This window comes from Saccopteryx leptura, chromosome 2 (genome assembly GCF_036850995.1).
Source record: "Saccopteryx leptura isolate mSacLep1 chromosome 2, mSacLep1_pri_phased_curated, whole genome shotgun sequence".
Taxonomy (NCBI): domain Eukaryota; kingdom Metazoa; phylum Chordata; class Mammalia; order Chiroptera; family Emballonuridae; genus Saccopteryx; species Saccopteryx leptura.
Window position 1 is genome coordinate 96,817,057 of NC_089504.1, and position 14,607 is coordinate 96,831,663.

The window sequence follows — 14,607 nt, forward strand, 5'->3', positions numbered from 1 at the left end:
TCTAGCCCAATATTGTCAATGAAAGCACACAGTCTGGCAATTATAAAGAACCTAACTCGAACTCACCTCACTTGGAAAGGGCAAATGGACAGGGCACCTCTGCTCTGCCCTCTAGAAGTTGGCATTTTTCCCACCTCCTCCAGAACTTCTTAAACTTACACAGTAAGAATTCTTTGTTTTAAAATGACTGTTATCTCTCAACACATCAACCAGGCCACAATTCCATCTTCGTGTGGATGGCCCTTCCCCTGGTATTTAGGAATCTCAGGTTCTAGGATTTAACTGTCAGATCTGATCACCCAGATTGTAATGCTGAAGCTTGACCCCTGGTGGGCCCTCCTTTCCCTCCAAGCACATACATGCTATGCTGGCCAACAGAGCTGGCCATGAGCCCCACTGTGTCACCAGGCCTCTATGAAAGCCAAGGACCTCCAGTTGTGCCTCTCCCCCAAGAATCTTAAGGCTGGGTAGAGTGGGGGTGCTGCAAGATCCCAGAAAGGCTGACAAGCCCTGGGGAGGCAATGGGCACAGAGACAGGGCCCTGGCAAGGAGGGCAAGCAGAGCCCAGACACATGGATGAACACACAGGGATTGGAGGGGGTCCATGCCAGAACCTGGCCCCTTCTCACCACCCTAGTCCCCTCCACCCCCGGCCTACCCAGAATCTTTCACCTGGAGTGGCTCTCACCCTTACCTTTGCCACCCACCAACTGTCCCCATGGCAACCAAAGGGACCCTGCAAAATCCTAGTCCCCTCCCGCCACTCCTTTCCTCAGAGCCTCTAACATGGCTCCTGCCTTCCAGCCACACTGCACATTGTCCCTAATGGGACCTCCTCGCCTACCCCCACTTTCTACCCCCACCACTCTTCCTCACGACTTGGACAGGGGGCCACAGGCAGGCTTGGAACTCCCAGTCAACAAGTCTCACTTCCACAAGAGACAAGGGATGGACCCTGTTATCTCAGGGACCCCACAGCCCATCGGGCAGCCTACACAGCACATGTGCCCCATAAATGTTTTCCGAGTAATAAGTGAAACTTGTCACCGAAGGACTTACACAGCAACTTCAGCTTTCAAACTCTTTAAAATCAATTTTACTGACTTGCCTCCAAAAGCCCTTCACACTCAACAGAACAGGCGACTGACTGAAAGAGGGCCAGGGAGGGAGCTTTAGGATGTCTGATGCTTTAACAGAAACATGCCTGTTCCCAGAGACAGATACTTTTCATATCAGGATAGTAACAAGAGAAGCCACCTGGGTCATGTCTTAGAGCGACTGGTCCACAGAGGCCAGACACCTCACCATGGGCAGGGGGTCTGGTGGAAGACAGAAGAAGCTGTCCAGTGCTTGGCCCAAGTGGCTCTGTGGCATCCTAATTGGGGAGGGAGTTCCCTAAGGCTGATGTGGTGCCACACTTCCCTACTAAACACACAAACGAAACAGCTCTCGAGGTGACTAGCAACAAAATCCATCCCTTCCCAGTCAAAGCCAACTCCCAGGTGAGGCCCAGTCAAAGCTCATGATGGCTAGATGGGCTGACAAGGTGCCCTGACTCAAGAGTGACCAGCCCCAGTGAAGATGGGGTGGAACATGGACTCCTGGCTTCCTGACTGACCATACTTCTAGCCCACCCAGCGCAGAGGCCTCCCCAGGGAACCTGGGCAGGGGCACTTGGGTGCTAAAGGGGTTGTACCATGGGCACAGGCTTTGCCCCTACAAAAGAGCTGCCACAACCATGTTCTTGGCTGGCATGCTCCACTGGCATGGATGTGGGTAACCTCAGAGCCCCCTTTCTAACCTCCCCCCAAAATGTGGTATGCTGGAGAGACGTGGTGGACCATAGGTAGGACAAGAAGAGCCTGTTACTTTAAGAGTTACCCTTATTCTTACAGGTACTATTTATGGCAAATGATACTAAAGTCCCACTTCAGGGAATGATACAAAGCTTCCTTCTAAAGGAAATATTCCAGAGAGTAAGGAGACATGGATGTGAAAGGCACTGTGGGCCCTGGAACAGGAAATGGACAGTTAGGGGGAAACCTGGTGAAATAAACCCACTGAGGCCTGTAGTCTGGATACATACTGCCCTGGGTTTCTACCTCAGTTTCCATGCTCGCACCATGATCTAGTGAGACTTTAACTTCAGGAGAGATGGGACATGGGGAAACTGTACCATTTTTGTAACTCTTCTGTAAGTCTAAAATTCTCTCTAAATAAAAAGTTACAAAGTATTCAAACTTTTAAGAAGTGAGTTGAGCTGTTGAATACTAAGTAAAAAACAGTACAGTTGGTAAGTGGCTCTGGACAGAGCAGAGGGTCATCCAGGAATATCTAGAGATGAGGAAACACAGGATCATGTCACACACCTTCCTGGTCTAGGACTGTTAGGGCTCTGCTGTGGGTGGAGGGGTGGAGGACCCCAGGAGGCAGGCTAGTCTCAGGGTTCACTCCTGCAAGTGACCCTTAATGAGATGTACAGAAGATGTGCCCCCTCTGGTGGGGGGGGGGGGTCCCTTTCAGGTCCCAAGGCCAATCCACATAAGTGGACATGAATCTGTGCTGATCAAATAATCTGTGCTTGTGTGGGATCAAATCAAAGACCTCAGGCCAGAAATAATGAGATAAAGCCTCCCTAAAACAGCCCTGTTAAGGTGTCAGGACTTATATCTATCCTGGCCTCAACCCAGGACAATCCAGCAAATGCCACCAGCCCCTCAGGCCAGCCGCCAGCCACAATCCCCTGCCTTCCCTATTGCAAAGTCTACCTCAGACCTGGCCTTGCCTTCCCAGTGCATTGGAGAGGGCCCCTGACCAGCCAGACAAAAGTCCACCCAGGCCTTCACACTGCCCCCAACCTGGGCACCCTGGGAGCTCTGCAGTCCCCAGTTGGGGTAGGGAGGAGGGAGAGGGCACTGAGGGCCACCTTCTCAGCTTCTCTGAAACTGAAGGGATGTAGAGATGTGAGGGATCATATGGCAGCTCTCACCCTTGGTCTGACTATGGACTTTGAGAGGATGCCAACTGGTGGGTGTGCATAGCCCAGAGTTCACACCCCAGGCTCTGATGCTCTGGGGAGGGGGCAGTCTCTCTAGCCCTGGACACCGGCAGGAAGGTAGCCTGGGAGGCCCAGGAGATTTCAGTAGGTATCCCTGCTCCTCTCCTCACTAGGGTCCCTGTCACAGGGATTCAGGCCTGGTGCTGATCAGTCTGAACAGGCCCTGTTACATCTGGCTGCCTGGCTCTGCACATGTGAACTGGCAGGACTAGACCCCGCAGCCAATGTTTAAACATAGTTTCACGTTCGGGGATCAGGGACCACCCACTAGCACATAGTCCTCTCTTGCCCAGAGCCCTGTTCCTGGCGGTCTCAGAGGGCATACAGCCCTGGCCAGCCCCTAGCCCTTCCTGCCCAGGCCCAAACACATGAAAACCTGTTGGAGCAGTTTGGGCAGCAGTGCTGCCTCCTCTTCCTCCCCTCCATTAACTTCTGGATGGGAAGGGACCTCGGCTTTTGAAAACTAGGCGCAGGGCCAGGTCATGGCCATGGGCAAGGGATAAACTTCACCTCCTCAACCCTATCTTCCTCAGAGAGCATAAGGTTCAAGTCAAAACCTGGGTGTCCCTGTCTGGAGCAGACAAGAGGAGTAAGGGGAAAGGTGCCGGCCAGGGAGGAGGCAGCAAAGCCACAACACCCCCACCCGCACAGACAGCGTTCTGTCACCCACTCCCAACCAGGGACGAGCAGGCCGCCGGGTCCAGGAGCCCGTAGGGCCGGGCAGGGGTCCCGCGGCTAAAACGAGGCCCGGGAGCTCCAGCCGCGGAGCAGGGTGGGCGCGCCAGCCGCCCCCTCCCCGGGTCCGCGTCAGCCAAGCCCCGCCGGCGTCCGAGCCCGCGGCTCGCGCCTCCCCGGGCCGCGCGGGGAAAGTTCCTGCAACTTCGCGGGGGAGGCAGTGGCCGGCCTGGGCCTCGGAGCCGGCCTGAGCCCGCGGTCAGCCGCCAGGCAGCCGGCGCCCCGACTCCCGCCCGTCTCCCGGCCCCCAGGCCCGCTTTGTGCGCGGCGGCGAGGGGCGCCCGCAGGCCTGGCCCCCGCCCCGGGCACAAAAGGGCGCGCGGCCGGCGGCGGCGGGGCCGGGCCTGCGGCGCACGGGCCGGGCCGAGGAGCCGGGGCCGGGGCCGGGGGCCGGACCACGCTCACCTGCCGTGGAACCAGTCCTTGCAGGCGTCGCACTCGATCATGAAGCGGGTAACATCGTAGGGCAGCCGGCAGACGCAGTACACCGGCACCGTCGCCATGTTCGCGCCGCCCGCTCGCCCGCCGCCCGCGCTGCGCTCCGGGTCGGGCCGGGCGGGCCGGGCCGGGCGGGGGCCGGGCGGGCCGGGGCCGGGGCCGGGGACGGGCCGGGGGCGCACGACAGCCCGCGCGCACCCGCGGCGCGTCCACACAAAGCGGGGCGCGCGCAGGCCACGGGAGCCGCCCGCCGGCCCGGGGGCGCAGGGCGCGAGTGTGCGCGGGGCCCGCGCGCGGGACACAAAAGGGAATGGACGCGCGGGGGCGGCGGGCGGGCGGGGAGCCGCGGCCCCACCGAAGGGACCCCCGGCCGCCGAGCGGCCTCTACGTCAGCGCCCCGGGTGGCGCCGCCTCCGCCCGCGGCCTGGCCGCCGCTCCCGCCGCGGGAAGGCGGGCCGGGGACCGCAGGGAAGGCGGGCCGGGGACCTGCCGGGGAGAAGATGGGTCCGGAACCTGCAGGGGAGAAGGTGGGCCTGAGGACCCTTACAGGGGACAGGTGGGCTGGGGACCCCTCCGAGGGAGAAGATGGGCCGGGAAGCCGGAGAAGAGAAAGGGGGCCTGGGGACTCGTCCGGGGGAAACGGTGGGACCGGGACCCCTGGGAAGGGGGAGAAGGTGGGCTTGGAGATTTGCCAGGGCAGAAGGTAGGCCTGGGGATCTCCCCAGGAGAGAAGGTGAGCTGGGGGACCCTCCAGGAGAGAAAGTGCGCCCGGGGACCCACGGGGGAAGGAAAGGGTGGGGGAGAAATAGACCCTTGGAGACTTCCTGAGGAGAAGGCGGACAGGGTACCGTGCCAGGGAAAAGTGGGCCAGGGTATGTGGGGAAGAACGTTGGGATGGAGAGAAGGGGGCGGGGACACGGGGTGGAGGTGAGAAGGTGGGTTGGGGGTACAGGAAACCCTTGAGTGCCTGGCGAGATCCCCACTGGATGCCCTTTCTATTGAGAAAGTAGAGGAGAGACTACTTGTCTCTAACTTTGGTCTGACCCAGCAGTGGGCAGGAGGTTTCTCCAATGCCTTCTTTCCTGCTCCCTTTGCTCCTGCCTCCCCCCCCCCACCCCGCATTCCTGTCTGGGGACACCCTGCCCTACCTTGTACTACTTCTGGACTTCCCTGATGCATGGCCCAAGAGGAGGACAGAACTCAGGGTCCCAGGAGCATTGGCACATGTCAGCTCTGTAAAAAGAGCGATCATCTAAAATTGAGCTGCCAGCGAACACTGGTCAGAGCCCCCAGGGCCTGGGTGACCTAAGGGGCGGGGACAGCAGGAGGTCCTCAACCTCCTGTTTGTGTCCCAAATAACTGAGCCCCACTGGTGGCTGGGGAGGGAGGGTGTAGAGGTGCTGTAACCATACTCTGGGGACCCTAGCCTTTGCCCTGAAGTAGTCCACCCTCTTCACCTGGCTGGTCAGGGTCTTGGGCCTGTATGGGTGGGCCCTCAGCTGGCAGGGATCTTTTCTCAAAGCATCCCTTGGCAGCCCCTTCCTGCCCCTCCCAGCTACTGCACGCTGTGTTCTCCATGCTCATCTCAGGGAGCCAGAGCAGAGTGGGCTCCTAAACTGGAGTAAGAAACCTGTATATGTGCTCCCTCTCACTGTTCTGTCTTGGCCACTGCAAACTCAGAATTACAGACCTGGGCCCGGAAGTCTGGTCCAGACCACCTCACAGCGGTATCCTTGACAGGCCCTCAGCTGCAGCCAGCGGCCTCTAAGGGCCACTTGCTCCACTTGCAAGCAGCTCAGTTGAAGTCCTCATTCCTAATTGCGTCAAAATCTGCCCTCACATAGTCAGCCATCCTCCCCCAACAGGTGACTCCTGGACCACAACCTCAGCAGTGCCTTAGCTGGAAGGGTCAAGCATGAGCAAGGTGAGAGTGAGAAAAAGAAGCTGGAGAAAGGGTAAGCTGGGAGAGGGATAAGCTTTCCCCTCACCCTTTTATACTTTGGTGAGCTGCTCAAGGTTTGAAGCCAAGACCTTCCTACCTGAATTCCAGCTGTTACCCTCCCCTCCTGAGTTATTCCTCCTAGAGCCTACCAGAATGGCCCTGAAAAGGGAATAATTATTGATCCATTGACACCCTGCAGTGAATTAGGGCAGATAAACAGTGCTCAGCCTGCAGGCCGAGTCTTCAAGCAGACCCAATAGAGCCTGCCCGCCCTTACCTTCCCCTCCCGCAGTACTGAAGTACTCAAACCAGCAGCGTCCACATCCACCCATGCGTGGTCCACTAAAGCCAAAAACTTCTGGAAGCCACTGTGGTGCCAGGGAAGCCACCCTGACTGTGGGCAGTCCTCATCTCTGACACTTCCATTTCCTTATTTACACATAATGGTAATATAAAGTTACCCAGCACTTATCAAATGCTCACGAGGTAGGTACAGGGCACTGTACTTAGTTCTTCGCAGATGCAGACTGGCACTCACCCAACTGCTTAGAATGTCCCCTGGGTGGTGATTACATACTCAACACTCACACTGACACCTAAGGTGTTAGTGCTGCCATTTTAGAGATAAGTATGTAGATAGTTGTCATAATTGGATAGGATTGTTGCCCTTTCCAGAAGTGAAAACTAAGGCTCAGAGGAGTTAAATGCCTCACGAAGGAGGTCAGCTGGTTGGGGTGGTGGGGGAGCAAGCCAAGACCGAGGCTAAATCCAGAACCAGAACCAATGCTGCACCCCTTGACCACCCCCAAGTTGCCCTAAGCACACAAAATAACCTGGGAGTCTGTAATCCCACCCCCAGTCATTCATTGCTGACCTTGTAGAGTCTGCCTACATCTGAAAGTGTCAACTGAGACTTTGCTGTTATTCAGACTTCTTCTATGGCTGCCTGCTTGACTAGATAGACTAAAACAGTGTTTCTCAAACTTTTGAAGTCAGGGAGTATTTAAAATCCTACAAATAGTTATAGGCACATTATATACAAATTTCTGAGAGGTATGTTATAATAATTAAGTCAAATATTAAAAAATATATATAAAGTCCAACCGTGCTGTAAGATAAACAAAATAAATACAATAGAATTAAATTTATTCTGATGTTAAAAAACATTTTAATGTTACATTTTTTGAGTTAATGCTTTTTAGAATTCGTAAATAAGGGGTTAAAAGTTTAAAAACAACAAAAAAGTTATCTCTTTATATATATAGATATATTCTTAGTAAGATTTAGTAAATTCAGCAGGTCCCGGCACAAATGTGTTAAGTTTTTTCATTCTTGCGTTTATGAGAAACATGAGCCTGATGTGTCCTAGGGATTTCTTCAGTGTTTAGGCATATATTTGAAAGGCAAACTCTTATTTCCTTGTCAATACATTGAAGAATTCCTCTCTTTTTACTCTTAATTGTGTTGAGTGCTGAAAACCCCCACCATACATATCATCTTAACTTTACACCAAACAAAGAAGAAACTTGCCTCCAGTCTTTCTGGGGAACATGGAGGGTAGTATAAACAATCCAGCACCACAGCTTAACAGCCCTTTGCAACTTACTCAGGCAAGTAAGGTGGGGGGTTGGGCAGACTGTCAGCTTAAAGCCAATTCCCCACACCTCTGTCCCCAAAAATCTAAACTCCAAAAACCCTGTTGGATTTTTTGGTCCCAAACAGGCACATACTTCTCTGGAATACCACATAGCTCGCACCTGGAAATCTTCTAAGGCACACCAGTGCGCCCTGAAGCACACTTTGTGAACCACTGGACTAAAATAAGCCTTGCTCATGGATCCCAAACTCCTCCTCAGTTGGGCTTCTCCCTATGACTTCCCTATTCTCTCATCAGAAAGCCTTCCTTTTCCCTATGTGCCCCTGTGTCTCATTCATTTACTTAAGCAGGTATTGAGCACCTGCTGTGTGCCCAGCAGTGCTATCCACTTTGTAGCCCTGTGGAGCACTGAGCAGTTCCAAGTCCTGTGGAGCTCGTACTGCAGTAAAGGGAGACAGCGATACATATGGAAGTACTCGTGGACTGGGTGCCACTGTGTCCTGGGGACACTGGCCCAAGTTGAGGGGTGGACAGAGGTGACCTGGAGCAGAGGCCTAGACCAACCAGGCAAGGTCATGCAGAGGAGGGAAGTACAGCAAAGGGAACTTCCCAGGGGGACCCAGAAAGTGGACCTGTAGCTTCAGAGGTCCAGGCATCCTCTCTGGCCACAGGTATAGCTGGAACTCTGCTGCCCTGAGCTTGGTGGCCTCTTCACGTGGTTTGCCTTTGCCTCAATATCCACTCACCAAGTCTGCCCCATTCCCCAGGGCACAGCATTCAGGAGTCTGAGCATCAAGACCTCACCACTCATTCCAAGTGGCCTGGCCTGCTGCAGGAGCGAAGGGGTGGGCTCCCAAGCTGCCCTTGACCCTGGCACACCAATGAAGCACAACTGTAGTACTGTGTATCTAGCCACGAGCCTCTGAAGCCAAGACCTGTTCACGTTGCCCAAAGGAAAACAGCATGTTCCAGTCACTCACTCAACAAAGTGCACTGAATGCTAGTACAGGAATTTTTTTTTTAATTGTAACATACACCATAAAATTTACCATTTCAAAGTGTACTGCTTAGTGGCATTAAGTACATTCACATTGTTGTGCAGTCATCACTATCATCCATCTCCAGAGCATCTTCCCAAACTGAAACTGTTCCCACTAAACACGAACTTCTCATCACCCCCTGTCCCTAACCCCTGGAAACCACCATTCTACTCTCTGTATGACCTTGACAACTCTACCTACCTCATATAAGTGGAATCACACAGTATTTGTCCTTTGATGACTGGCTTATTTCACTTAGTCTAGTGTCCTCAAGGTTCATCCATGTTGTTAGCATGTGTCAGAACTTGCTTTTTTAAAGTTGAGTAGTCCTATATTGTATGTGTATATCCCATTTGATTTATCCATTCATTGTTGATGGATACTTGGATCGTTCCTACGTTTTGGATATAGTGAATTACTCTGCTATATCTGTTCAAGTCCCTGTGTTCACTTTTGTGTGTACATATATATACCCAGTAGTGGAATTGCTAAATCATATAGTAGTTCTATTTTTAACTGTCTGAGGAACCACATACTGTTTCCCACAGCAGCTGCACCTTTTTGCATTCCCATCAACAGTGCACAAGGGTTCTCATGTCTCCACATCTTCATCAACACTATTTTCTCATTTGTGTGTGTTTATTTTTTATGACAGCCATTCTACCATTGTGTGAACTGTTGTCAATGAAAATTGTGGTATTTTTGTTTCATTTGTTTTTTGGTTTCACTAGAACTCCATAATCATTGTGGTTTTGATTTATATTTCTCCAATGATTAGTGACATTGACATCTTTTTATGAGCTTATTGGCCATCTATATCTTTTCTTCTCCTCCATCCTGTTTCTTTTTGAGAGTTTTATAGTTTCAGTTCTTAAATTTAGGTCTTTGATCTATTTTGAGTTCATTTTTGTATATGGTGTGAGGCAAGAATCCAACTTCATTCTTTTGCACATGGATATCCAGTTTTCCCAGCACCAATTGTTACAAACACTGTCCTTTCCCTGTGGAATGGTCATGACAGCCTTGTTAAAAATAGTATGACCATATAGACAAGGGTTTATCTCTGGGCTCTCTTATTGTATTTCATTGGTCTGTACCTGTATGTCTATTTTTATGCCAGTACGATGCATTTGACTATGGTAGCTTTGTAGTAAGTTTTGAAATCAAGAACTGAGTCCTCCAACTTTGTTCTTCTCTTTCAAGATTGTTTTGGCTTACAGTTCCACATGAATTTGAGGATTGGCTTCTTCATTTCTGCAAAAAAACGCTATGGAGATTTTGATAGGGATCACATTGGATCTGACATGGTTTTGGGTGGTATTGACATCTTAAATAGTTTTATGATTCATAAATATGGGATATATTTCCATTTGTTCTGTTTTCTTTAATTGCTTTCAGCAATATTTTGTAGTTTTTGGTGTACAAGTCTTTCATCTCCTTGGTTAAGTTTATTCCTAGGTATTTATATATATGTAATATATATGTGTGTGTGTGTGTGTGTGTGTGTGTGTGTGTGTGTGTGTGTGTGTGTGTGTGTTTTGGGTTTTTTTTAAATGAGAGGAGGGGAGATAGACAGACTCCTACATGCACCCCCACTGGGATCCACCCAGCAACCCCCATCTGGGGCTGATGCTCAAATCAAAGGAGCCATCCTCAGTGCCTGAGGCCGACACTCAGACCAGCTGAGCTATCTATCTTCAGCACCCAGGGCTAACGCTCAAACCAATCAAGCCACTGGCTGTGAGAGAGGAAAAAAGAGAGAAGGGGGAGAGGAAAGGGAAGAGAAGCTGATACTCTACCCATTGAGCAACCAGCCAGGGCCAATATTTTATATTTTTGATGGTAATGTAAATGGAATTATATTCCTAATTTCCTTTTTGGATTGTTCATTCTTAGTGTGTGTGGAAACAAAACTCATTTTTTTGTGTGTGTTGATGCAGTATCCTACAACTTTGCTGAATTTATTAATTCTAGCAGTTTTTTGTGGAATCTTTAGAGTTCCTAAATCTTGATGATTTTACATTATATAAAATCATGTCATCTATGAAAATAATTTTACTTCTTTGTTTCTTATTTGGATACCTTTTATTTCTTTTTCTTGCCCAATTGCTCTGGCTAAAACTTCCAATACTGTTGATAGAAGTGGGGCATCTTTCTCTTTCTTATTCCTGATTTTAGGGGGAAGAGGTTTTTCTTTGGTTGTCTATAGTCTTTCACCATTATGAAATTTGCTTAGGGTTTTTTATATATGGCCTTTACTATGTTGAAAAGTTTTATTCTATTTTTGTTGAGTATTTTTATCATGGAAGGGTGTTGAATTTTTTCAAATGCTTTTTCTTCATCAATTAAGATGATCATGTATTTCTTCCCCTTCATTCTATTAATGTAGTGTGATTACATTGACTGATTTTTATTGATTTAAAAGATGTTGAACTATTCCTACATTTCAGGAACAAATTTCATTTGGTCATGGTGTACATTTCTTTTAATATGCTATTAAATATGTTTTTCTGGTATTTTGTTGAGAATTTTGCATCAGTGTTCATAAGGAATATTGTTTTGCAGTTTTCTTTTTCTTGTAGAGTTTTTGTCTGCTTTTTCTATCAGTCAGGGTAATGTGAGCTTCATAGAAAGAGTTAGGAAGGATTCCCTCTTCAATTTTTAGGATGTTTAAGAAGGACTAGTGTTAACTTTATTTGTGAATTCACCAGTAAAACCATCTGGTCCTGGGCTTTTCTCTTTTGGGGTAGTTATTTTATTATTGCTACACTCTCCTTAATAGGTCTATTGAGATGTTCCATTTTTTCACAATTCAGTTTTGTAGGTTGTGTGTTTCTGGGAATTTGTCCATTTCATCTAAGTTATCTGATGTGTTGGTGTACAACTAGTGCAGGTTTTAGAGCAGTGAACAAGGCAGACACATTTTCTACCTCCAAGGACCTTGTATGCCAGAGCAGAAGACAGACAGCCAATAACTGTCTGTGTGGTAGAGGGAAATGTCAGAAAAAAGATACTAGGTCAATGCTGGATGTGTGTTTTTATAACAGAAGAATCCATCTAGAGAATACAAAGAGTTCTAAGAGTGGGCCCTTCTTGGGGTACCAGACCAGTCAAGCTTGATACAGAACTGATTCAAATAAACAGTAATCCATGGGAACTCTGGAAGCCTTATTTTCCTTATAGGCATGAAAATTTGCCCTTTCTTGTAGACCACCTCTAGGATGGCCCTGTGGTATTTGGAAGTACTGAGTTTGTAGACAAAATCTCCCCAGCTGGGTGACCATATAATTTACTATCCAAAAGGGCGCTGTTAATAAAATACCAGAACACATGTAAACAGGCTTTTCCAGGCAAACTGGGACCAGAATGACCTTCCCATAGCCCATACTGGGGTCTGCCATGTTTGCAGGGATAGACAGGCATAAATCCCAGGAGTGGGCACAGTGTGATATTTTAGGTGTGCCAAGGGTGCCTCCAGCTGTTTGCTTCATGAGCTGCCACAGCAGGTCAAGTCTGTCCAGGCCCCTGCCCTTAAGTGCCTTGAGCTCTGCCCGGGTAATTCCCACCTGACCTTCAGGTCACTCCTCAAAAGAGACTCCCTGACACCTTCCTCTATCCCACCAGCGGAAGTCTGAGATCAAGGTGCTAGCAGGGCCTCACTCCCTCCAGAGGTGCTAGGCAGGGTCTGTTCCAGGACTCTCTAGCTTCTAGCAGTTTCTTGGCTTGTGGCAGCATCACTCCAATCTTCACAAAGTTGTTTTGTGCCCTTGTGTGTATCTGTCTGTGCCCAAATTCCCCCTTTTTATAGGGAAACAAATCCTGTTGGATTAGGGCCCACCCCATTCTGGAATGACTTCAGCCTAATTACACCTGCCACAACCCTATTTAAGGTCCCATTCTGAGGGACTGCAGTCAGGACTCCAACATGAATTTGGGAGACATAGTCCAGCCCACAGCACAGGGTGAGGTGCCTCATGCACAGCTTGCTTTGGCCCTGTCCAGAGGTCTGTGGCCCAGGCTGTGCTAGGGAAGCTAACAGGACATGAAGGGAAGCCCTGCATCCCACAGACTGAACCCATGTAGGGAAAGTGAAGGTGGGTCCAAGCAAAATCGCCTCTACAAGGGTCACCCTACCACGTACAGAGTAAGGAGTAAAGAAGGGCAATAAGTTAGACATTCTCAGAAGAACTGAGGGTAAAATAAGCTCACTGGAAGAGAGCCGGTCATGAGGATACTCACATCAGGAAAGGATGGCACGCTCTCTGTGTCCTTGCAGGTGATGATATAAATGAGGGGACAGACGGTGAATTGTTTCTTAAAGTTTACACCTTGGCCTGGGTTTTTAGCCTCATAAAAGAACCAGGGCATTAGAGGTTCTCTGTTGATTGAAAAATGGAGAAACTGAAGGCACAGTAAATATAGGAAGGGAAATGCCACCCTCACAGGCAATGGAAGCATGTGAGAACCAGAAATCATTTTTTCATAATCCTGACAAAGACATGGGAGAGGTGTCATCAGTGCTGAGAACCAAGAGGTCCTTCCCAAAGCCTCCCACCTGCTGCATTCCTTATGTCAAAATGCTAATTGCCTGCAGGGCATGCATTCACCCCCCTTCAGTGACCACCTGGAGACCACTCATAACCTTCCAAGGGCCACTCGAAAGCCCAGAACCCTCACCCTGCAATGGTGGCTTCACCACTCACTCCTGGGTTCTCTCCATCTACTGCTTCCCACCTGGGTCTGAGTATGACTTCTCTCCACACAGATCACCCTTCTTAGGACCTCTGGTCCCATAGGTCTTCCCTGCCAAACGCTGTATCACCTCATTTGATTTTCCTCACTTTACCTGAAATAATCTTATTCGTACACATGTATACTGCCCCTCCCCCATAAAGGCCATGTAGTGAGGACCCTTGCCTGTCTCTGCACCCTGGGCCTGGAGCTGGGCCTGACATGGACAATCAATACTGGGAATGCTGGAGTAAAACCATGCCCAGCCACACTGGGTGGGCAGGGCTGGTGGTATATCACGGTGCAGCCACCACTAGAGTTGTGGGTGGTGACACAATATGGCATGAAAGGAAGAGACAGTCAAAACCATGATATGTAGGGAAAAAATGTTACAAAATATGGACAACTTGATTATTTTCTGCAAAGGAAACAAAAACTGTCTGACTGGTAATGGCACAGTGGATAAACCATTCACCTGGAACCCTGAGGTCGCAGTTTGAAACCCCAAGTTTGCTGGCTCTGAGCTGTGCTTCTCATTGTGGGATCGCTGGCAAGAAAAGCCAGATTGCTGGCTCGGGCCAGGGGACACTGGCACACCTGTCAAGGAACAAACCAGAAGCTCAACGCACAAGGAAAGTAAAAGCAGCTGCGAGTTCATGCTTCTCACCTTCTCCCTGTCGCTCTTTCTTAGCATTTAAACACACATACACACACACACACATCTATATATTGCATAGAAAAGAGAAAAAGAGAAAATATTAACAGGTGTCCTAGGATGAAAGAATCACCGGTGATGTCTTTTCCTTTTTGTTTACTTATATTTTAAAAAGTTACTACAATAAGTATTACTTATGAAATGAGAAAAAGAATCAGTAAAAGCTATTTTATTAAGGGAAGAAAAGAAAGGGTCAATGCCGAGTCAGAATTCCGTCCAAGCCCTGGTCCAGTCCTGGTGATGTGGACAGTCCCTGTGCTTCCCGCCGGGTCTGCACCACGCGGGCTGCTCTCCAGGCGGTGGCCCTGCCCTGAGAGGGAGAGGGCCGCGCGGGTCGTGGCAGGGCGGCAT

At 49.8% G+C, this 14,607-nt stretch overlaps 1 protein-coding gene across 1 annotated transcript in view; it reads right to left on the bottom strand.

Moving 5' to 3' along the window:
- PHF2 (PHD finger protein 2) overlaps positions 1 to 4,732 on the bottom strand; it is a 92,407-nt gene extending 87,675 nt beyond the window's left edge. Inside the window, exon 1 of the mRNA XM_066368349.1 lies at positions 4,199 to 4,732. Coding sequence (XP_066224446.1) covers positions 4,199 to 4,296 — 98 coding nt within the window. The 5' untranslated portion in view covers positions 4,297 to 4,732. The remainder of the gene's footprint in view (positions 1 to 4,198) is intronic.
- Positions 4,733 to 14,607: the final 9,875 nt, after the last annotated feature.